This window comes from Vicia villosa, linkage group LG3, assembly GCF_029867415.1.
Source record: "Vicia villosa cultivar HV-30 ecotype Madison, WI linkage group LG3, Vvil1.0, whole genome shotgun sequence".
NCBI lineage: Eukaryota > Viridiplantae > Streptophyta > Magnoliopsida > Fabales > Fabaceae > Vicia > Vicia villosa.
In genome coordinates, this window is record NC_081182.1 from 66,548,087 (window position 1) to 66,573,137 (window position 25,051).

The window sequence follows — 25,051 nt, forward strand, 5'->3', positions numbered from 1 at the left end:
TGCATATGTATCGAAATAATCAACATCTTCCTTTTATCTAAAATCCTTGTCTACTAATCTAGCCTTGTATGTGTTTAGTGTACGATCACTATGCCACTTCCTTTTAAACACCCACTTACACAAAAGAAATTAACATATGCTGAATTATTGATGCTAGACACTTCAAAACATGTATCAAGGAATCCACATAAAGTCACAAAAGTATTCAATTTAGAGTACTTAAGCTTTGTGAATTTAAAAATCCCAAAATTTCAACATTTAAAGGTTTCAACATAAATATTATTGGTGAAGAGACAATTTATTCAAAAAATAAAAATTTTCTTACTTGTAACAAGTAGCCATCCATCTTCTTTTGTTTGTTTTACTACTAAAGTAAATTATTGTGCAGCTTTGCTTGCATTTGGTTCCTTAGTAATATATATATATATATATATATATATATATATATATATATATATATATATATATATATATATATATATAGAGAGAGAGAGAGAGAGAACGAATTCTACACTCTTTCACCATGACGTTTAATTGATAATCGGAGGGTCTAAAATCATGACTATCATATATATAACTTAATTTGTATATATTGCTACTACCTACCATTTTTGTGTCATCCATATCTTCATCTCCAAGAAAAAATAGAGAACAAAACCAATGATCATATTTTCCATGTGCAAATATTCAAAACCATTTTTCACAGTTATTGAATATCTCTGGCCACAGTGAAGGAACCAATTTGAAACTCTACTCCCATAAAAAGATTCTATAAAATATACGTAGAAAAATTAAAGTGTTATTATCGGATAATAAACTAGTCAGAAGTATAAAAAAGGAAAAGTTGAAACCTGATAATAAACATTTCAAGGGATACTATATTGGTTTTGGTCAAATTATGGTGAAATTCCTTAAAGATGTTAGCACACATTTGTGTACGATAGAAATCTTGGTCAATCTTTAACAGTGTAGTTTAATTACTATGAGATAAAACCTAGATATAATGGTGGCATATTTCAATTGAGATTTCAATCTAGACAAATTTGATTTTGTAAAGAAAAAAACTCCAATTCCTACAAGTGTTGAACACTTCATTCGACAATCAATATTAAGAAATTGTTGCATTACTAAGGACCGTTCTTGTGCGATTCAGTTGTATTATATTTAATCTACCATATTAGACTTGCCACCAACAACCGTAAAATAAAGGGAACTTTTTATTGTTGCTAGGATGGTTATGCTGTAGATTTTGATGACATTTATGGGGTCATTTACATTTGGCAATATATTGTCGAGACATCGGAAAACATTTTATTTCTTTCATCTTTTCCTATATTAGTATTAACTCGATGTATTAATATTATTTTAAATATCTATTCATATCTTCAAATTTGTGGTTTTTATTAACAAAATAAAGAGAAGAGAGGAAAAAGAAAGGAGGTTAGGGTTTTTATTAGAATGACAATAATCTACGTAGAGATCATGAATATGTTCACGACTCAACTGGTCATTCTCCTTTCGTTTCTTTTTTTTTAGTTTATCGAAATCATTTTCTTGTTATACTAGAATCAATTCCAAATAAGGATCTAAGATATAAAAGACCTTTAATTTAGTTAGGAGGAATATCATCTTGTCTTGGCAGCGAGTGAAGTTTGTCCCATTTAAATTGTCCAACTTAACAAGGTCCTAGTTCATTACTTTGATGGTTGTACCTGAGGCCTCGGTAGCCATTATTTGAGATTCTATTAGATTGTTAGAAGCTTATTGTAAGTTAAATGGATCAAGACCGGAATCGTGAATTTAATCACTTTCCTAATAGTATTTCAAGCACTCTGTAAATTTTCTTAAAGTCTGCATGCAGTAATACTCAGGATAATTCAAACTATTTCGAGTTTGCACAAGACAGATAAAAACTAAAATGTGAGGAAGATGAAAACATAAAATCTTCTATGATGAAGATATATTGTACGTTATTAATTTTCTGAATCTCGAATGATTAATTTATAGGCCAAATAGTGTTGTTTCACAAGGTTGCGATCATTGATGAAACACACCCTTTCAACAACTCTTTTTACTAAGTGTTGTAACTTTTCTCCTTCTACAACACTTTAAAAGTGTTGCCTATTTTTGATTGCTTACTATAACACTTCATGAAACATTGCCTATTTCCGAATTCAAAAATGAAACTTAAACAAAGTGTCATGTTATTATTAGAACAAAACAATGGTTATGTAATATATATATATATATATATATATATATATATATATATATATATATATATATATATATATATATATATATATACCTCTTTTAAAATTTTGGAGCTCTAACCACAAACTTGTAGAAGAAGGGATCATGCATAAAATTAAACGCAAACTTGCTAGGTTTACAATGAAAGGACATATGAGAATGTAATCCATTTTCATCAACCATATTAACCTTAGAAACAATATACTTGATATATTTAGTTTATTATTCAGAATAAGAGAGCCATTTATTTTGGTACTTAACCTTAAGGCCAATAAAATATTTTGGTCTTCCAAGTTTGTTTAGTGCAAACTTTTCATGAAGCTCGCAGATCAGGTCATGAATATGAATAGAAGAAAATCTTGTTATCAGTATGTCATCAACATAGACAAATGCATAAAGTGTAACACCTTGGTGGTTATAGATAAAAAGAGTGTTCACATTTACTAGAGGTGAAGTAAAAATGGAATATGATTGATGAAGATTCTCATACCAAGCTCTTGGAGACTGTTTAAGGCCATATAAAGGTTAATTCAACTTGCATACTAGAGATTTGATATCATATTCAAAACCTAAAGATTTTTACATGTACACTTTCTCTTAAAGTTCTCGATTGAGAAAAGCATTATTGATATTCACTTATTAAACTTTCCACTTATAAGTTATTTCCAAAGTTAAGATGACATGAATTGTTGTAGGCTTCATAACAAGTCTCACTAAAATCAAGGTCATATTGTTGATGAAAGCCTTTTTCAACAAATCTGACTTTATAGTTTTTGATGTTGCCATCATAGTTTTCTTTTACTCTAAATACCCATTCACAGCTGACATGTTAGATAACGGAGACACTAGTACCTACTCGCATCCATTTTATATTAGTTTGTATTTTATTATTTAGTCTTAATAATTTAGAATATCAGTTGTATCGTCAATATTTTTGTATTTTAGTTTTTACTTTATTATTTGAAACACATGTTTGGAAATTTTCACTATTGTTTTACTTTTTTAATTTGTAATAATATTAAAGAGTTTTAGGTGCACAATATTGAAGATGAAGATGAAGAAGAGAGAGATTTCTAACTAACCTTCTCTTTCAAACTGAAAAAACGGTTATAAAGTGAATTCTCTTTCAAACTGAAAACAATTACAAAAGTGAATTCTCTCTAATTGAAACCTGAGTTCATTTGTTATACCACCAAAAACAACTAAATGAAACTCAAATTAAATTGAAATGCAAATGTTGAAACTAAATATGTTGAATTTAGATTACACTTCCACACCATCCCTTAATCCATATTATAGACTAAAAATTAATAACACCAATTCCACCCCTTAATTGGATAAAGCATACAGTCTTGATAGCTTTAGCCAAAACATATGCAAGTTGCTTCTGAATGCTACAGTGAACAACTTCTAGTACTCTATTCTGAACTTGATTGCGCAAAAAATGGAACTTCGTTTCAATGTGCTTGCTTCTTCCATGAAGCACTGGATTCTTGACAAGGCTTATAGCAAATTTATTGTCAATTATCAATCTCACATACTTTCTCACCTTGATCTTCAGATCCTACAATAAGTTCATAATCCAAACAACTTGACACGCAGACAAAGCACCTGCAATGTAATCATCTTTACAGGTTGACAAGGCAACTGCAAGTTTCTTTTTGGAGCACCACGAAATGGGACTTCCCAGATACTTGAAGAAATATCCAGAAGTACTTCTTCTATCAACTCTGTCTCCACACCAATCAAATTATGAATATCATATCAATTGTTAATCAAATTTAGCACCAGAAAGGAATAAAACTACATACCTTAGATTCCCCTTAATATACCTCAGTATCTTGACAGCAGCTTGGTAATGTGACTATTTTGGTTTATTCATAAACTTACTCACCATTCCAACTATATAACATATATCACTATTGGTGTTACAGATATATATCAATGAGCCAACCAACTGTTTAAAATTGTAGCATCTACATCATCCCCCTCAATATTAGAATCCAGCTTGTGATTTGTTTCAACAGGTGTGATTGCGGAATTGCAATTTGTTAACTCAAATCTCTTCAGAAGCTCAAGTTCACACTTTAGTTTATGCAAAATTATACCCTTCTTAGAGTAGAGAATCTCCATCCCTAGAAAAATACCACGTTTCCTACATCAGTCATCTCAAACTCATTCATCAGAACCTTCTTGAACTTGACAATCTCGTTTGAACAACTCCCTGTTAGCAATATGTCATCAACATAGAGACACTTTAATCATATTGCTTTCAGAGGTATGCTGAACATAAACCCCATACTCCATCTCACATTTTCCGAGTCCTTGAAGCTTGAAAAATGAATCAATTTTTAGATTCCAAGCTCTAGGAACTTGTTTCAGTCCATACAAGGCTCTATGCAACTTATACATCATCCCTTCCTGATTCTTTTTCACAAATCCGGGAGGTTGTGAAACATAAACTTCCTCTTGTAAAGGACCATTCATAAAGGAAGATTTCACATATTTGATTGTTTCATGTCTAGCTACATGAGCAAACACTCCAAAGTAGTCTAGACTATATTGTAAAAATCCTTTAGCTACTAACCTGTCTTTATGTTTACTAATTAATCCATCTGGATTTAGTTTCAATTCGTAAACCCATCCGAAACTGATGGCTTTCTTGTTCTTTTGAAGCTCAGTCAACTCCCAAGTCTTGTTTCTTTCTATAGCCTCAAGTTCTTATTTCATGGCCTTCAACCATACTTTCATCTTGAGAGCTTCTTCACTACTACCTGGTTCAAAGTCTACTAATATGGAACACTTAATGACTTCTCCTTCAAAGTCTATCTTAGTATCTTGCAACATGTCAAACTCTGCAAATATTTGTGATATCCGTCTGATTCTTTGTGTCCTCTAAACTTGTTAAGAATCTTCTTCAGATGCTGGAACCATATCAAAAGCTAGAATACCTTTAGAAGTTCCACTATCAGATGTATGACCATCGTCAGAGGTTGGATTACCCCAGAGTCTGGATCATCATCAAAATCTAGATCAAAATCAGATTCACCTTTAGAGTCTCCTTCAACTTCAGAGTTACCTTCAGACTCTAACTCATCTTCAAAGGCAAGATCCCCTTCAGAGGTTAACTCTGGTGTCACCACTACACCAGAGTTAGATTGAGATTTGCTCCAATCCCACACCTTTGCTTCCTTCATAATGACATCTCTGTTGACTTCAACTTTGTTAGTGACTGGACAATAAAGTTTATAAGCACCTATATTGTGGTACCCAATCAACAACATTACTTTGCTTCTATAAAAATCTGGATCAAAATTAGATTCATCTTCAGAGTCTCCTTCAGCTTCAGAGTTACCTCCAGACTCAAACTCATCTTCATAGGCAGAATCCCCTTCAGCGGTTGACTCTGGTGTCAACACTGCACCAGAGTTTGATAAGACTTGCTCCAATCCCAACACTTATGCTTCCTTCATAATGACATCTTTATTGACTTCAACTTTGTTAGTGATTGGACAATAAAGCTTATAAGCCCCTGTACTGTGGTACCAAATCAACAACATTACTTTGCTTATATCATCCTTCTTCTTTCTAGTATCACCTGAAAAATGTTTGTAACAAACATAACCAAATACTCTGAAATGACTCATACTTTGCTTATCTCTAGTCCATTTCTCAAAAGGAATAATTTCTTTTAGCTTCTTGGTTGGACACCTGTTGAGCACATATGATGTAGTGGCAAAAGCTTCACCCCATAAGGTGTGAGGGAGCTTCTTCTTTTTCATCAGGCTCTTTGTCATATCAAGAAAAGTCTGATTTCTTCTTTCAACAAGACCATTGTGTTGTGGAGTATATGGAGCAATAATCTCATGCTCAATTTTATTATCCTCACAGTATTTATTGAACTCTATAGAGTTGTACTCACCTCCACCACCAGTTCTGAGACTTTCAGCTTCTGACCGCTCTATTTTTTCAGCCTTCACTTTAAACCTTTGAAACTCAGCAAACACGTCATGCTTAAACTTGATGAGTGCCACCCATGTCATTCTTGTGAACTCATCCACAAAATACACAAAGTACTTGTTTCCTCCAAGTGAAGGTACTTCAAATGGCCCACATACATCATAATGCACCACTCACAAATCATGCTTTTCTCTTAGAGCCACTTTTGATGCAAATGGGAATCTAGGATGCTTATCTTTCATGCATATCTCATATAACTTCTCAGGCTTCACAATCTTAGGAATACCATGTACCAGCTTCTTAGAACTCAGATGCCCTAAGCTTTTGAAGTTCAAATGCCCTAATCTCTTATGCCACAGCTCACTGTCACCTTCACAATTTTCTGCTCTAAGGCATTTAATTTCAACTGTCTCCATATTCACCTTGAATGTTCCGTGGCTTCCCTGCTCATATTGCATAATCAACTTATGATCAGAATCATACAATTTCAAGAGATTGTTCTTCATAGTTACGGAGAAACCTTTCTCAGTTAGCTGACCTACACTCACCAGATCTCTCTTCATACCAGGAACATACCAAACATTCTTGTTCAGAATAGTTTTTCCACTCTTCACTCTAACTTTGACATTTCTCATTCCTTCAACATTAAGGTACTTATCATCAACACATCTTATCTTTGTCCTCTTTCTAGAGGTAGAATCAATCAACCACTATTTGTTTCCAATTAGGTGATTTGAGCAGCCAGTGTCCATATACCACCAGTCTATCAAATATCCACCATCAAATTCAAAAGCCATAAATAGAACCAGTTCATCATCAAAATGTCCTCTATCTATGTTTGCTTCTTCCCACTTCCTTCCCTTGTTTGACAAACAGTCAGTTACAAAGTGGCCAAACCTATTACAGTTGTAACACTGAACCTTTCTCTTTTTAAACTTCTCTTTTCCCTTCTGATGTTTCTTCTTATCAAAGTTGGAGGCTTCTGACTTCTGAGAACCACCATGTCTCTTCTTGGCCTCTGACCAAGTCTTCTTCTAATTCTTCTTACCTGAAGACGCTTTCAGAGCGTGCTCTACCTCTCTGTAGACTACTCTGTAGCTCTTCAATTCTGATGGTGCTGAGAATTTTAGAATATTAAATTGCTACAAAAATGTAATCAAATTGAGGAGTAAGTGATCTCAGTACCTTCTTAGTAATAACTTGTTCAGAGAGCGTTTCTCCACAAGCTTTTATCTCATTGGTGACCACAATCACACTGGAGATGTAATCTGGTACCTTCTCATTGTTCTTCATGTTGAGATTCTCATACTGCTTACGTAGACTCTGAAGCTTCACCTTCTTCAATGATGCATCACTGCCGTAGCACCGTACCAGTGTGTCTCAGCAACATTTGTTGTTGTTGAATCAGCGATCTTCTAAAACACATTTGTATCTACACACTAATGGATATAGAACAACGCCTTCTGATCCTTCTTCCTCATTTCTCTTTGTGCGTTTCTTTACGCTTCGATTACATCTACTGCAACCAGCGTGTTACCTTCATTTACGAGATCAAGAACATCTTGAGCACCAAATAACACACACATCTAAATCATCCACTGATTCCATTTCTTTCCATCAAATACTGGAAGCTTTGTGTTCAAACTACCGTTTTTGCCGTTCATCTTCGTTCTTGTGTAAATTCACTCAGATCTCACCAACACTTGTGTTTCTCAATCCCTCATAATCAAGAAATGTGATTTTGTTCCAATTCTGATCTTCTATTCACTGTTAATTAAATGAGTAGAACTCAATCACACAAGCCTCACGTACACTTGTGTTTCCCTGTGACTATAACCGGAGCTCTAGATATCACTTGATTGTGCACAAGGTTGAAGATGAAGATGAAGAAGAGAGAAAATTCTAACTAACTATCTCTTTCAAACTGGAAAATGGTTAGAAAATGAATTCTCTTCTGAAAACGGTTAAAAAAGTGAATTCTCTCTAACTGAACTGAAGTTTTAGTATTTATACCACCAAAAACAACTAAGTGAAACTCAAATTAAATTGAAATGCAAATATTAAAACTAAATGTGTTGAATTTGGATTACACTTCAACAAGAAAAAAAAACTATTTCTATTAAAAAGATTACACCTGAGAGATGTGAGTGAAGCGGGAATATCCAAACTTAATTTAAACTCGTTTAAGATGAGTTTGAGCTCAATTTTTCATTCCGAAAATAATCAGACAAATAACAAATATGTTTGAGTTTGAAGATGGTAAAGACTATCTCCTATACCAACCTACCTAACTAAAACTAAAATAAAACCTAACAGCATTAAAAAATTATTTGATTTACTTTTAAAAAGTCACTCCAAAATATGATATAATCCAACCTAAAACTACAATAAAACCTAAAATCTTTTGTGTGATACAATTTGATTTGCTTTTGAAAAATCAGTCCAATTTGATATAATCCAAACATTTTCATAGAACATTCCATGATATCAACTCCATGTAACTTCTGATTTATTGGATGCCTTTATGATTTTATTTATTAATCGTGATTTAACCTCTTTCACTATACCCTCACTATACTCCACCCTTGTTGGTACAATTTTCAATTTACATTTGTTTGAAATATCAACACCTACATGACATAATATAATCCACCCCTTCATCAATATATATAATAACAATCCATATCGCTTTCTCTCATATACCAATTTGATTTCATTACCTTACCATATGAAAATCATGGACTATCACTATGACACTCCCTCTTCCTCATCTCACTCCAACCACTCCCTCCAACTTGCAGGGTCAACATCCCTCTCTTCACAACGCAGCCTCCTCTCTGTTCCTTCCCTCAACTCTCACAATCTCAATCACCTTCATACTTCCCACCTCATCACAACCCTCAAATCCCATAACACATCATCCTACACATCCTCTCTCACCCTCTTCGGTAAATTCCTCCTCACCGGTTCATCCGACAGAGAAATCACAACCTGGAACATAACTACCTCGGACGAACAAAACTCAACAAACAAAGTCGTCGCAGGAAAAGGCGCTGTTAAATCCTTAGTTATCCAATCAAACATACACACAAACACAAACACCCTTTTCAGTGCTCATCAAGACCATAAAATCCGAGTTTGGAAACTAACCAACGACCAAAAATACACCCATTTAGCAACACTTCCAACACTCGGTGACCGTGCCTCCAAGATTTTAATCCCGAAAAACCATGTCCAAATTCGAAGACACAAAAAATGCACGTGGGTTCATCATGTCGACACTGTTTCTTCACTTGCTCTGTCTAAAGATGGAACCTTGTTGTACTCTGTTTCATGGGACAGAACAATCAAAATCTGGCGAACAAAAGACTTCACTTGCTTGGAATCAATAACAAACGCACATGATGACGCTATAAACGCGGTTGTAGTTTCTTACGACGGTGTTGTTTACAGTGGGTCAGCTGATAAGAGAATTAAAGTGTGGAAGAATCTTCAACATGATGAGAAACATAAACAGAAACACTGTTTGGTTGATACCTTGGAGAAACACAACTCAGGAATCAATGCTTTGGTTTTGAGCAGTGATGAATCTGTTCTGTATTCCGGTGCTTGTGATAGATCAATATTGGTTTGGGAGAAAGACGATGATGCTGATGCTGATGATGATGATGATGATGGAAAAATGGTGGTCGTGGGTGCGTTAAGAGGACACACAAACTCTATACTATGTTTGGCTGTTGTTTGGGATTTGTTGTGTAGTGGTTCAGCAGACAAAACCATAAGAATTTGGAGAGGTGTTGGTAGAGATTATTGTTGTTTGTCTGTTTTAGAAGGACATCAAGGTTCAATTAAGTGCTTAACTGCAGTGGTTGAAAACTGTGATGATAATTCAGAATCAGAAGAAGCGTCTTTTTTAGTTTATAGTAGTAGTTTGGACTGTGACATTAAGGTTTGGCAGATTTTTGTTCCTGCTATGTAAAATCTATTTATTTTTCACTTTTAGATGGAAGCTGTTTTTCTTCTCAGCTTTTCAAATAAGTGATTTTAGAATCATGTTAGTAACTCCATGAGAACTTATTTATTGGTTATGACTTATGAATGATGATCCGTGTATGACTTTTCAGCTAGTAATGTTTATGGTTGATTGAAGCTGTTTGGGTGTGAATGTGAATATATAAATATTATAACTTGATATTCTATTATGAGATATATGACTTGACAGAATTGGACTTTTTGAGTATTATTACAATTTGTTGAAATATTTTTTTATTTAAAAAACATTATTTTTTGTAATTTATTATATATATAATATATAATAAATAATAAATAATAAATTATTAAGTGTTTTAGTCAACTTATATATTTATATTTCTATAATTTTAATATAGACTTGTAACAATTGAAGAGACACCACTGGGTTAAGGTGTTGTTTTTACATTCCACATGGTTACACAGGTTTCCTAGAAGAAGTAGTTTTGAGCATGATAGACAGGACAATTTTAGCAAACTTTCTACAATTGTAAAAAGGTGTACAATGCTTTGCTTTGTTTGTCTCACGGGAGCAAGAATGGAATAGAATAACCATTAGTTTTTTTATTTTATTTTATATATATATATATATATATATATATATATATATATATATATATATATATATATATATATATATATATATATATATATATATATATTCAACAGACTTTTTCGGATTGTAATTTATGTTTAATCTGAGTTTTAAGGTTTTGGTACTGTTTTATCGACGCCAAGTTTAATAATCACACTTGACTTATTTTGTAGAATTTTGTAAAAACTAGTATGGAAGTTATTTTCTTACGAGGATATTAAGATTCTTAAAAGCCAAAATATTTCATTTTGAACGATGGTAATAAGTTGTATTTGTGGTGATGATTTGATATCCTTTACTAGAACTTAATTATTATAATTTTTTTAATCTTTATAAGAATTTCTATAGTTTGAAGGATCAAAACTCATGAACATGGAATTAAGTTGTATTTGTGGTGATAATATAGTCACCACTCTAAAATGGATATGTAGACAAAACTATTTTTTAGTCTAATTAATATTTTAGCTACTATCTATAAAAATATATATATAAGTAAATAATATTTTAATGTAATTGATATTTGATATTCTAGTTATTACCCAGAAAAAGAAAAAAAACTTTAGCAAAATTACCCTGTCAAAATTGTTATCACTCAACTAAGATATTGTTAACCATTAAATCAAACATCCAAACAATTTTTCTTTATTTGAGTGTGAAGAAGAAACTGAGGTGTTAGGTAGTAATAATTTTTCCATACGTGCCTCCGTTTCTAACCTAAGATAAACCTTGTTTGTTGGATGTACCTTCTCATGTGATAAATAAACATATTGACTTAGGAAGCTCTAAAGCAGACATCTCTACCTACAAAAAAACATAAGACAGACATCTAAATTTGAAAGAAGGAATAAATTAAACGTAATCACAAGTTTCGGTGAAAGTGTCTGATACCGATACAGACACAGACACGCATGTTTTCAGAGGTGTCGGTGCTACATAGCTTATTATTGTCTTTATTTCATGTATCTTCAGGTTTTGGTTGATTTACACCCTCAACAACTATACTAGGAATGAAGGGGACAATTTTTCACGGATTTCCTCAACCATTACACACACTTTTGCTCAAGTTGAAGATGATAGATATATACAGACCATTAACTTGTGGAGGATATTGAAGTATGAGAGTAATTAATTGATCAATCCAATAAGCCAATAGAAATTAGCTAGTATGTTAGAGTCAGTTAATTTTCAATTATAATCGGTTAGAATGATTGTTATGGAAGTTACTTAACTGTAAGTAATAATCATGTAATGCATATCCACGTTAGCTTATGATGCAAGTTACTGGTTTTGTATATATTTGATCATTGTAAACCGTCCAAATTAATGAGAATGTTGTTAACAAGGTGTTCATTTTGGTTTCCTAATAATTCTTGTTTTCCTGAGGACACATTTCCTCTTTTGCAGTCATCGAGCAATGCCAATCGGGTTTGTAATGTTAGAAACAAATAATGCATATCCATGTTAGCTTATGATACAGGAAAGATTGGATGTATATATTCTTCATGGTCGAACATCTCAGTCCGTCATTATAGGGAGCTGGTTTAATTAGGAACTTGTATTTTTTTGGCAAAATACTTGAGAACATTATCACCTGTATGTGAATGTATGTGATGTGCATTCTAGGATTCTATGCAGTTCATATCATATTAGATTGGAAACTGACTATGGATTGATTATGATTTTCCTCTTTCACTTTGTTCATGCTTATTATCCATAGTAGTTGCAATTTGCAAGTATCATTACTATATCTATTCATTATGGTGTTGATATTGTGATTCCACATCAGTAGGATATTATGTTCAAATGCAATTGTACTTATTTATATTAGTTACACTAAAACAAGATGAGTAACAGAATCATATGTACTTCTGTTGTTTAACACCTCATGATGCAGAGTGAAATTTTATTGAGGCGTTGATCTGGCCTAAATCTCGGTGAGACTCATGAGAGGAGCTTGAACACTGACGATTCTGATCTCGATGCTCTTGCATGTGATTAAAACTCAGCCAAAAGGTAAATTAGGATGGTTTATTTTACCAAAAGCCTATAAATAGGTGGAGAACCTTTGGGAAATCAAAGCCATTCTCCATATCTTTGAGCTTGCATCGGGTCTCCATGTTAATTTTTCTAAGAGTTGTCTGATTGGCGTTAATGTAGATCCATGGTTTATGAAGTTAGTTAGGGATTTTCTTCATTGTAAACTCGATTCTCCCTCATTTTAGGTATCTTGGTCTTTAGATGGGTGTCCACCCCCACCTTGATTCTATTTGGCAGATTTTGGTTTCTCTGCTCTCTAGCATAGTAGTGCCTTCCTAGCGCCACATTCTGTTAAAGTTTGGAAAAGAATTGTTCGGATCCATAATAGATTTTTATGGGGTGGTTTCAAATAAGATGTGAAGATCTCCGGGATCAAATAGTCATATGTTGTATAAGTCTAAGATGAAAGATGGTTTAGGGGTTTGTGATCTTTGGTTAGTTAGACTTGTCGTGCTAGGGAAATGATGATGGAGGCATATCTCTAGAGAATCGGGATTGTGACGAGATATTCTTGCTGCAAAGTATGAGAATCAGGTTATTTTCTCCCTTATTGGTGGTAGATCCTCTGAAAATCGTTTTTTTCTTTCTGGTGAAAAGAAATGTCCCTCTATGATTCCAAAGAGAGAGATACCTCTGATTAGTTTGTGGAGGGTATGAGGAAGAAGGCTGGGTCTGGTCTTGTTACCTAGGTGAGGAGTGTTCCCTTGAAGGGTCTTTTCTATAGGCTTTTTCTTATTTCCGACTAGAAAAAAAGAGTGTATGAGAGATTTGATCTTTGGTGGGAGGTAAATTTGTCTGGAATTTTTAGTGGAGGCTGTCTTTCTTTGGCTGGGAAGAGGAACTTCTCTCCAATCTCTGTCAGAGAGAGAGATCCACCAAACTACTGATTTCCACCTCTGCCACCACCAAGAACGATACCATAATTTTGAACAGGCCTTAATTAATCAGACCATTCAACCTGCACCAAAGGGCCTAGGAGCTCGAGCCTAGGAAAGACTGATATAGTTGTTGATCCTCCTATGGTGCTCGATGGAGAACAAGTTTCGATCACCGCCAAAACCTTCTCCTTGTTGCAACAGCGCAACTACTAATTGCAAAAACAACTCACTGTACCGATGTGCTATCTTTAGGTCCTTCTGACGACAAGTCAACTCGGCTTGAAATCGCACTCAATTGAAACCACCAAAAAATTCATGCGACAAAGCTATGAGCACATATATTTCAAACAACCAAGCAAATCCATTTTTGCCCAATCCGGGCATGACGACTCAAGTACAGATACAAGACAGCAGCTACTGCAAAGACACCAAACACCAAACAGAGTTCGAGGCCGACCAAATCCAATCTTGATGGCAGAAGACACTAAGCTGCCACAGCCCCCTCAATTTGCATTGTGGCCACACGGCAAAAACACATGTCCTCGCGCTCTCTAACTAACAACCTTTGACATTTGAACTACTGGGAATTAACTGCTGAAAAGAAAAAGAAAAAGCAAATAGCAAAACAGTGTGCAAGGCTTCCTCCAATGTTTGATGAATGAGGACTTTCAATTTGCTCTTCGAAAATTTGTATTAGTTTTCTTCGACGACATTTTGATCTATAGCCCTACTTGGACGGCCCATCTTGATCATTTAGAAAGAGTGCTCCATACACTCCAACAACATGTGCTGCTTGTTAAGCTCTCCAAATGCTCCTTTGGAATGCTAGAAGTTGATTATTTGGGCCACACCGAGTAAGGTAATGGAGTATCAATGGACAAAGGCAAGGTTCAGGCAGTTTTGGACTGGCCTCCACTCAAGAATTTGAAGCAACTAAGGGGTTTCCTTGACCTTAACGGATATTATCGTAGGATTATCAAATCCTACTCTATTATTTCTGCCTCTAACTAACCTATTGAAGAGAGATGCTTTCCATTGGGATGAGAATGTTGATTCTGCTTTTGATCAGTTGAAGCAAACTGTTATTACTGCACCGGTTTTAGCCCTACAGGATTTTACACAACCTTTCTTATTGGAAACTGATGCATTTAGTACTGGTGTGGAAGCTGTGTTAAGCCAACAGAGTCATCCAATAGCATCTTTTTCTAAGAAATTGGGTCCTACTGCACCTAGACAATCCGCTTATGTGAGGGAGTTTAGAGCAATCATCGAAGCCTTGGCCAAATTTCGTCACTATCATTTGGGTCATAAGTTTATCATTCGGACAGATCAAAAGAGTCTCAAGGCACTCCTAGAACACAATTTACAGACCCCGGAACTGCAGGTGTGGCTCCATAAATTTATTGGTTTTGACTTCACCATTGAGTACAAATCCGGGAAGGATAATCTCGCTGCGGATGCTTTATCTCGAATCTGTCTGGTAGCTTGGTCTGAACCTCACACCCAGTTTTTAACCGATCTTCGTAGTGCTTTACAACAAGATCCTCATCTCAATGTTGACAGTACCTAGATCACTCTATGTTGGACCCAAACTACTGTGTCAGAGAAGGCTTGTTATATTGGAAGAATAGTTTGGTTATTCCCGCCTCCAGTTCCTTAATTCAACACATATTAGAGGAATTCCACTCTTCCCCGGTTGGAGGTCATTCGGGAATTACACATACAATATGGGATGATATCAAGTCATTTGTTCAAAACTGTGTCGTGTGCCAACAAGCTAAAACTCACACATCTCTTCCACTGGACTGCTCCAACCTCTTCCGATTCCGTCACAAATATGGGATGATATTGCTATGGATTTCATCACCGGGTTGCCACCATCTCATGGTTTCACTGTGATCATGGTTGTCGTGGATGGGCTTAAAAAATATGCCCATTTTTTCCCTCTAAAATCTGGTTAAGATAGCAAGAAAGTGGCAGAAGTTTTTATGAACAATGTGGTTAAACTTCATGACATGCCCCTTTCAATTGTGTCTGACCACGACAAAGTTTTCACAAGCAACTTTTGGAAGCACTTATTCAAACTACATGGCACCACTTTTGCAATGAGTTCGGCATATCACCCTCAATCCGACGGGCAGTCAGAAGCCCTTAACAAATGCCTTGAGATGTATTTGCGTTGCTTGACCTTCAATACACTGAATCAGTGGTCCAAAGCTCTTTCTTGGACCGAATTCTAGTATAACACATCATACCACGTTAGTGCTGCTATGACGCCTTTCAAGGACCTTTATGGTCGTGACCCTCTTTAATGCGTTCCAGGGGCAGTTCTGAAGATCCTCCAAACTTACAGTCTCAGTTGTTTCAAGTTGTTGAATTTAACATTGAAATACTAGCTCTCTAATTTTGTATTAGGAGTAAATTCCATTATCAAATAACAAAGTGATTTCAAGTTGCTCTTATTCTGATAAGTCATTACACATGTCAAAAGCATACAAAGAGTTATTTTAGAGATTATATCTGACGAAACTTTGAAGAGTTGGTTGTTATTCTTTTGGTGGTTCACTTCTCCCTATTGTGTTAGTATTTGTGCGAGATTTAAATTGACACTCGTGCTTTGTGAGTTATCCTGTGCTTTTTCTTTTTAGGACTCGTATACCTTTTACTCTTGTTTTCTTTTATTTATACATAATTCTCCTTAAAAAATTGAACTTTATTTTCCTATTATCTTCTTTTAAAACTTATCTGAATATATTACTCATGCCAACAACATTATATTCAGCATGCTCATTATCTTAAAAATTTTAAACTTTACTAAAAGCACTTTAGTCAGTAAGGATAAGCGAACACTTCAACAAAAATTAGTCACGTATCTAAAAATCGTGCTGAGTCTATGAATACATCTTTATCTTGTAGTAATCATTAATTTAAAAAACGATAACGTCGAAAAAAAGTTTGGTTACCACACTTGTGCACTAATAAAAATTAACTATATATATCTTTCCAAAAAATTGGTTCATCAACGTGCATGAATGATGTTTTACTTAACTGGAAAAAGGTACTTAACTTTTTATAGCACTAATACTTTAATTAATATATAAATACATATATTGAAATCTTTTAATTGTACAAGCAAATGGTTGCTCTTTTTCTGTAGGAGAATAAAAGTATCATGCAATAGCACTTCCCAACTTTACAAAAAGTCCTTCAACTAGTTAATTGTAAGCAAAACCTACGATAGTAACATGCATACACCATGTATAATTTATATTTACACCCTTCTTCCCACCTTTAAGGGGTGAAGAATCACCCTTAAAAAATTCAAAAATATTTTTTAAATAATATAGAAGTTAACTTTTATACGCTCCTATGCAAATCAAAAATACTTTGTAAATAAATCTTCCATTTTATTAAAAATAAAAATATAATCTCAAAGTTAATCTTCGTAATAATAGAAAGATGATTCTATAGATTAAATTTTAGAATAGCTATTCAGTTTCACTAGAAATAAAAAATTATAACCACAACATATAGTTTAACATGCATTCATTTCATATTTTTTATCTATTGCAAGGAAACATCAACTAAATAAGCATAAATTAAAGAAGCATGAATTTCATGTTCACCAAAAATTTAAATTTCACTGTAATAGAAGTATCAACTAAATAACAAAATGTAACTTGAAAAATATTTTAAAGATATTAAGCTTTCATGCCAGTAGAAAATATCTAAGTAAATTTTTAGCATATATTGAATCTCTTTCTTCAACTCATCACTCTTAAGTTCATAGTTCATTCCTTCAATTGCCTCAGCCAATTTGTGATTTCATTGATAGGATGACTAGAAAATTTTTATGGAAAGGTAATTCAAACTCTGGTGTGTATCTCGTTAGCTGGAATTAATTAATTACTAAGCCCAAAAAGCTGGGTGGTCATGGGATCTCGAAAGCAATAGAGGCCAATACCTCTATGTTGGGTAAACTGGTTTGGGATCTCTACCAGGATAGTGATTTCCTATGGGTCCAAGTTTTGAAGCATTACGTACATTAGGGAGGAAACGTTCCTCAATATGAAAAAGATATTGAGATCAGTATCTTGGAATAAAATTATGAAAGCTTACTCATCTCTTAAAGATGAATTTGAATTTAGATCAGGGGATGTGAACTCCTCTTTCTGGTTTTCTAATTGGTTCTAGGTAAGGAAATTAACAGAGCAGGTTTTCTATGTGGATATCCACGACCTGGAAATGCGAGTGAATGGTGTTTACTTGGATTAAAATTGGAAATTCAACTCATTATATACTAATGTTCCTGCGGTTGTTTGTGACCGCCTAAAAACGCTTCTCATTTCTTTGAATTCTTTGGTTCCTGACTAGTTAACTTGGAAAGGCAATTTAGACGGTATCTATACTACTCGGGATGATTTTAACTAGCTCAACAAACTTGAATTTGCTACTCACTTTTGGAAATCTATTGGCTTTTTGGACCCACTATTCTTCCAAAGGGGTAGTTTATATGATTGGATTAGACACGGCCTCAATGATATCTCTATCTTTTTGCCGGCTTGCTGGTCGTTGTGGCGCGCTAGGAACAAACTGTGTCTTGCAAACGAAGTGGTATCTTCCTATACTTTGATACTCATTAGAGTGAATTATGCTAATTTTTTAACTAAATGTTTTCTCAAGCATAATATGTCTCATCCAACTAGAACGATCACGTGTAATGCACACAAAGGTAGTAATATGATTTTGAATGTTTATGGTAGTAGGCTCGGTAATCTTGACTTTTGATGGATTGATTCGAAATACTAATGGTGCTTGGGTTCACAGTTTTGCAGGTAATATTGATTATTCTAACATCATTGATGTCGAACTGATGACGTCATATCATAATTTGCTCGGTATATTTATTTTTTTCTTTTCCACTGTACCAAAAAATAACACATTTATTAAGTTAATAATATTTTATTATTTTAAAATAAATTTTATTAAAAGTATAATAAAATTATCAAAACAATTTTACCACTTTTCTAAAACTAAATAATTAATGAGATTACTCTTTTTTTCTCATAATAATTAATTATTATTGTGTTTTTCACAAAGGATTAAAATGGCATTTACTTTAAAACAATTTATTATTAGTAAATGATAAATAATTAAGAATTCTGTTTCTCAGATTTTACCAATGACCTGTTTGGGAACCGACTTTTTCAGAGTTGTGGTTATCATAGAGAGACACTATAATTACCTGTGAATAAAGAGAAATAAACATGTTGAAAGTTTCGGAAATAAATAACCTAACCTCCTCGAAAAAGCGCGGAACAAGGTAAGTAAAGAAAAGGCAAAAAGAATCTCTTCCAGCGCAGTAACTATCCTCACTGTCAATAATTTTGTTCTTTACCTGTCTTTCATTTTATTTCAACTCTCTTCTTCTTCTCATACTCATTCAACAAGACCCAGTATCACTCTTACCCAACACAACACGTGCAATCTCAACCTCACATGCTTCTTACTTCTTAGTAGTACTATTTATTATATTTATATTCCTTATTCTTAACCTTAGCATCTGAAATTAAAATAATCATGGGTGGCAATGGAAAACACAGGTGGAAAATCTCCTTCCATCGTTCTTCTTCATCTCCCTCTAAATCTAAACCCCTTCAACCTCCCAATGAGTTTCTATGCCCTATCACCGGGTCATTAATGTCCGACCCGGTTGTCGTCTCCTCGGGTCAAACCTTCGAACGTCTCTCCGTTCAAGTATGCCAAGATTTAAAATTCTCCCCACTCCTAGAAGACGGGTCCCGACCCGATTTCTCAACCATCATCACCAACTTAGCCATCAAAAAAACCATACTCAACTGGTGCAACAAATCTCATACCCAGCACCCGCCCACACCGGATTACGACTCCATCGAGAAGGTTGTAACAGAAAAAATAGCGGCGGCCGCGGCGGAGAAGGAAGAACCGGTTAGGGTTTCTGAAACGGAGCTGCTCAACGCGGTGGCGGATAACCCGCCGATGATATACTCCCACGCTGCTACTGAGGTAGGGCCACGTGTCAACCATTTCAACTCAGGTTCTTCATCTGAGGAATCGGTGATAATCCCGTCGAGTCCAGAGACGCCTTTACCTTTCACTGTTCGTCCAACGTGTTTCTCGCCTTCTTCATCTTCGTCCTTCGAGATCGAAGTTCAAAACCCTAACGTTCCTGTTTCGGAAGAAGAGGAAATCCTATTGAAGAAGCTGAAGAGCAACGAGGTTTTCGAACAAGAACAAGGTGTGATTTCTCTCAGGAGCATCACGAGGAGTAAAGAAGAAGCTAGGGTTTCGTTATGCACACCGCGGATTTTGTCGTCGCTGCGTTCTCTGATTGAGTCGCGTTATGTTGTGGTTCAGGTCAACGCTGTTGCTTCATTGGTCAACCTTTCGCTTGAGAAATCGAACAAGATGAGGATTGTGAGGTCGGGATTTGTTCCGTTTCTGATTGATGTGTTGAAGGGAGGATCCAGTGAGGCGCAGGAGCACGCCGCGGGTGCGATATTTAGTTTGGCTTTGGATGATGATAACAAGATGGCGATTGGAGTTCTTGGCGCGTTGCAGCCGCTTATGCACGCGATGAGGTCTGAATCGAAGCAGACTCGCCATGACTCTGCCCTTGCACTTTATCACTTGACATTGGTTCAGAGTAACAGAGTCAAGCTTGTGAAACTCGGGGTGGTCCCGACTTTGATTTCGATGGTGATGACAGGGACAATGGCTAGTCGGATTTTGTTGATTCTGTGTAATCTAGCTATGTGCGTGGAGGGAAGAACGGCCATGCTTGACGCCAATGCGGTGGAGTGTCTGGTGAGTTTGTTGAGAGGAAACGAGTTGGACTCAGAGGCGACTCGGGAGAATTGTGTTGCTGCTTTGTATGCGTTGAGTCATGGGAGCTTGAGGTTTAAAGGGTTGGCGAAGGAAGCGAAAGCTGTGGAGGTTTTAAGGGTTATTGAAGAAACCGGGACAGAGAGGGCGAGGGAGAAGGCCAAAAGGGTGTTGCAGAAGATGAGGGGTTTTGAAGATGGTGATGACGATGACGGTGAGTTTGATAGTCTTTTTGAATCGGGTGGATTGAGTCGAGCTCGTTACCGAGTTGCTGCAGCTAGGAACAACAACCTTATCAATTCAACTACATTTTAGGTATCTCATTTGGATTTTTCCTATTTATTTTTTTCAAAGGTTTAAATTTGCTGGTATAGGTTCTTTAGGAAAAGGCTTGAATTGAAAAAGTGGGTGGTTCTGAAATGTGAATTAGTTTATTGGTGTTGTTGGTTTTGGGTTGTAAATCATGGAGGTGGCCAATTCAAACTTGCTATTTGATTAGTTGTTTGTAGCCTTGTGTGTACATAATTATATATTAGTACATTGTTTACTTTTGGTTCACATACAAAAATCACAGAAACATGTTTGTCTTTGGTTCCTTTTAAGGTTTTCATCACTGAAGAACCAACATTTTGTTTGTTAAGGTTCACATATATTCTGAGTTTTCAATTCAAAATTTAAAAGCGCTATTATCTCACTAAAGATTTGCATGTAAGTTCACAGTAATTTTTCTTGAGGCATTCTATTATTCTCTTAATTTGGTCTCAAGTACATTGTGGTAAAGCTAGAGCAAGCACTCGTTAGAGGAAACCCAAATTCGTGGAAAGCTATAAAGAAATAGCCAAAACTCAATACTAACATGTGGGATGATAATTGTATTCATATCATATGGATATCCGTACAAAATATTCTTGACAGTTTTTTTTTTTTTTAAATTAAAAAAATATTAAATTAAAACACAGACATAAGGCATGTCTCAAGCCGGGGACATAACTCACAGTTGCATCCTGCCGATAACAACAAGACAAGGCACGAGTCGGGACATAACTCACAGTTACCCACTGCCAATGACAACAAAACAAGGCACAGCCAGCATAAATAAAAAAACTCCCGTCAAACTTTATGCAACTTTACATTACCCAACCATATACATGTGCAAGTTGAAGCCTAGAAACACCTTGTTAGAACACTCATAACTTGCAACCACTAAAATCACCCTATCCGAAGACCAGATTGAAAGAAACTACCTGCAGAAACAAACTCCAAATCGCTACACCTATTCAAACAGCCACACCTTGACAGGTTCATATGCATAGCTGAAAGCTGGCAGCAGCTCAAAACTTTCGAAACCGAAGCACCTCTCAAAAAACAGAGAATTGACAGTGATAGTGACAGAGCTACCACTCAATCACCCAAAATACCGAGGCATGCCTTAGGATTCATACACCACATGACAATGTCACCGGCTATTTTATTTGTCTTTATTTTAAGCTACTTCCAACCCGATATTTTTGCCTTCTCTATTACTTTTTCAATTTGAATATTCTCGTTTAAGAAGACTTTATCTTTCCTATGCTTTCATATGCTCCAAAACACAAGTGATCTAAATGACGTCTAATTTCATAGCTAACGTTCTTCCTCTGCCTAGCAAGCTTTCAAATTGTTCCAAATGTTGTCATCCATACTTATGAAAAGTGACATTACGACAATCCATTTACAAATGGAACTCCGTACACCTGCAAAAATTGGGTAATAAAAAAAAAGTGAGCAACCGACTCCTCTCTCCCACACTCTTCGACACACCATACTTACTCCTAATCTAACACTCCCCTTCTTACTAACTTATCTTTTATTGTAGTACTATTTGAAAAACTCTCCTAATCAAACATGACACTTTTAAAAGGATCATCTTATTCCATGTTTTGGTCTAGGATTGACTAGATGGTGGTTGGTCGTTCGACACCATACTCTTATAGACTTCTTTCACATAATACTCCTTTGATGTGAGCCACCCACCTGCATCCAAATGATAAATATCCCCCACCCCCCAGTTTAAAACAACATTTTACCATGAATTTAAAACCTAATTATCCAGCCTGTATCTATTAACTATCTCAGCATATCAATTATCTCTTCTTACATTATTTACTTTCCATTTCCGTTTTTCTAATAATACGATATTGAACATCCTTAAGTTTCTAATCCTCAATCTCCTTTCTTCAATCGACATACACACCTTTTTCTATTTAATCCAATTAATTTTTTTCTCTTCCTCGCTACTCCCCCCTCCACACACACACACACACACACACACCACCATCATCACCACCACCACCACCACAAGATAATGATAGTTGTAGAAGTGTTGTAGAAAGAGAGAAAGTAGTTTGGTATTGCATATAGAACAAATTTTAAGATTACCATTCGATCACCAATAGACAAATGTTTGTTCTTTCACCTATTTAATATCGATTTTGATGTCTTTATCACATAGTTTCACGTTTCTTATTGATTCAGATTTATCTCATTTGGAAGCCCAAGATAATTGAGCGCCAAATAACATATTCTACAATATAGGACGTTTGTCACCTCAGGTAAACAATAGGGATGTACGTTAATCTCTATAAATGAACTCTTTTAAAAAGTTACTTCCAGACTTGACATAAATTTGAAAAGTAGCAGGATGTCGTCATGGTTGGGATATTATACCATCTTCTCTCATATATGATCATGGTGTCGTCTATGTACTGAAGGTGGGAAAACGATGGTCGCCCGCCTCAAATCTGTATCCTAAGAACTTCCCAATATCAATAGCTAGGTAGTGTAAGACCCTATAATGAAGGTGCGATGATATAAACAAATAATTATCCAAAAATGAGGATGTATGAATGTGTGTATGAATACTTTAGTACTTATCCGACTATCATCTACATATAAAGTTCCATTCAAGAATCAGAATTGGATGCGGTTGGTGAACTGAGGATCTTGAACTGATAGTGTTGATCTCCGATACGGTGGCGCGGGGTGGGCCTGCAAAGTTATTACTGCAACACCCAAGTCAGTTCAAGATTCAAGGTGAGTATAGTGTGTTGAACCTTGTTTTGCAGGTGATATGCTTTTAACAAGGAAATCACCTTTTGATGATGACAACTAATGTCTTATGATAAGTCAAACATGAACGACTAAGAGAATAAAGATGCAAACCAAATCATTAGGGTTTGATGGACTTGACTATCCGTTGATGGCAATTTAATGGAACGTAACCTAAAGCCTCATCTCAAGCTACTCAAGTAAGTTTCCACAAAAGAGAAAGCAACTGGAAAAGTCTTGAAGTATTGTGGTACCTCCTAACTTAGCAGTGAGTGAACAAATTGTAAAGCATGAGAGCTTTATTATAAAACGCATGGCTAAAGTGCGCGCGCGCACACATACACATACACACACACACACTAAAATCTATTTTCAAATTGTTTTTTACTAAAAAAATATCTTCAAAAACATATTGAAGATATGTCAAATGAATTAGAAACTTTCAAAATTGCTAGAGACAAAATTTTGACTTATCTAATCGATTAGCACTTTTGTCTAATCGATTAGCTTTGCTCAAAATTGAGTCCCAAGCGATTAGGACATCGCCTTAATGATGTGCAACAACTAGATATATTTTCCTTCCTTTTTTAAACTTATAATCGATTGTATTTCAAACTTCTAATCGGTTGTGAAGATGTGTCAATCAATTAGATGGTCATAAAAAGCATTTATTTGAAATTCTTTTTTAGCCAACATCTAGCCTATAAATACAAGTATCTTTTCTCATTTCATTTCATCCAGAATCGTGTTTTGACACTTTCAACTCTCTCACTAATATTTTAGCCTAAGTGCTTTTGTGAAAAAAGTCTTTTTGTGAGTGAGAAAGTTTTGCAATTCTGGAAAGGGTAGAACTATAAATTCACCAAGGGAATTTTTTATATACACCTTGGTTGAATATTATTCATTTAGAGATTTATTTGGGTTGGAATCTAAACCCGTTAAAAGCTTCGATTTGGGATTGTGTGATTTAGTGGTGATTTAGGTTTGAGATTAGCCCATTATAAAATCTCATAGGTTCTTGGTCAGACCGATTTTACAACCTAGATCAGGTTCAAGCTTAGCCCGATATTTAAAGCTTGGTAGGTTTGAGAATAATCGTTATCTCATAGGTTCTCGGTAAGCCCGATATTAAAATCATGATTAGGTTCATGCTCAGCCCGATATTAAAAACATGGTAGGTTTGAGATTAGCCCAGTATTCAAATCTCACAGGTTATTGGTTATCACTTGTAAAACCAAGTCTTAAAGGTTTGTGAGCTCAGCATGTGTAAACACTTGCAAGGTTTATGAAATTGAAGACTAACCGCTCCAAGACCCTTGTCTGTGAAGAAAGAACTAACGGCCTCGAT

The 25,051-nt window shown here is 35.2% G+C and overlaps 2 protein-coding genes across 2 annotated transcripts; both read left to right on the plus strand.

The window, feature by feature from the left end:
- Window positions 1-8,796: 8,796 nt before the first annotated feature.
- On the plus strand, window positions 8,797-10,430 carry LOC131656007 (protein JINGUBANG). The gene has a single exon (XM_058925793.1). The coding sequence runs from the start codon at window positions 8,942-8,944 to the stop codon at window positions 10,190-10,192; it is 1,251 nt and encodes a 416-aa protein (XP_058781776.1). The 5' UTR covers window positions 8,797-8,941; the 3' UTR covers window positions 10,193-10,430.
- An 8,598-nt stretch (window positions 10,431-19,028) lies between these two features.
- Window positions 19,029-21,212, plus strand: LOC131661746 (U-box domain-containing protein 38-like). The gene has a single exon (XM_058931358.1). The coding sequence runs from the start codon at window positions 19,333-19,335 to the stop codon at window positions 20,929-20,931; it is 1,599 nt and encodes a 532-aa protein (XP_058787341.1). The 5' UTR covers window positions 19,029-19,332; the 3' UTR covers window positions 20,932-21,212.
- The last annotated feature ends 3,839 nt before the right edge of the window (window positions 21,213-25,051 follow it).

Excerpts from the sequence above, each read along its gene's own strand:
- LOC131661746 (XM_058931358.1), top strand. The coding sequence starts at position 19,333 with ATGGGTGGCAATGGAAAACACAGGTGGAAAATCTCCTTCCATCGTTCT.
- LOC131656007 (XM_058925793.1), top strand. The coding sequence starts at position 8,942 with ATGAAAATCATGGACTATCACTATGACACTCCCTCTTCCTCATCTCAC.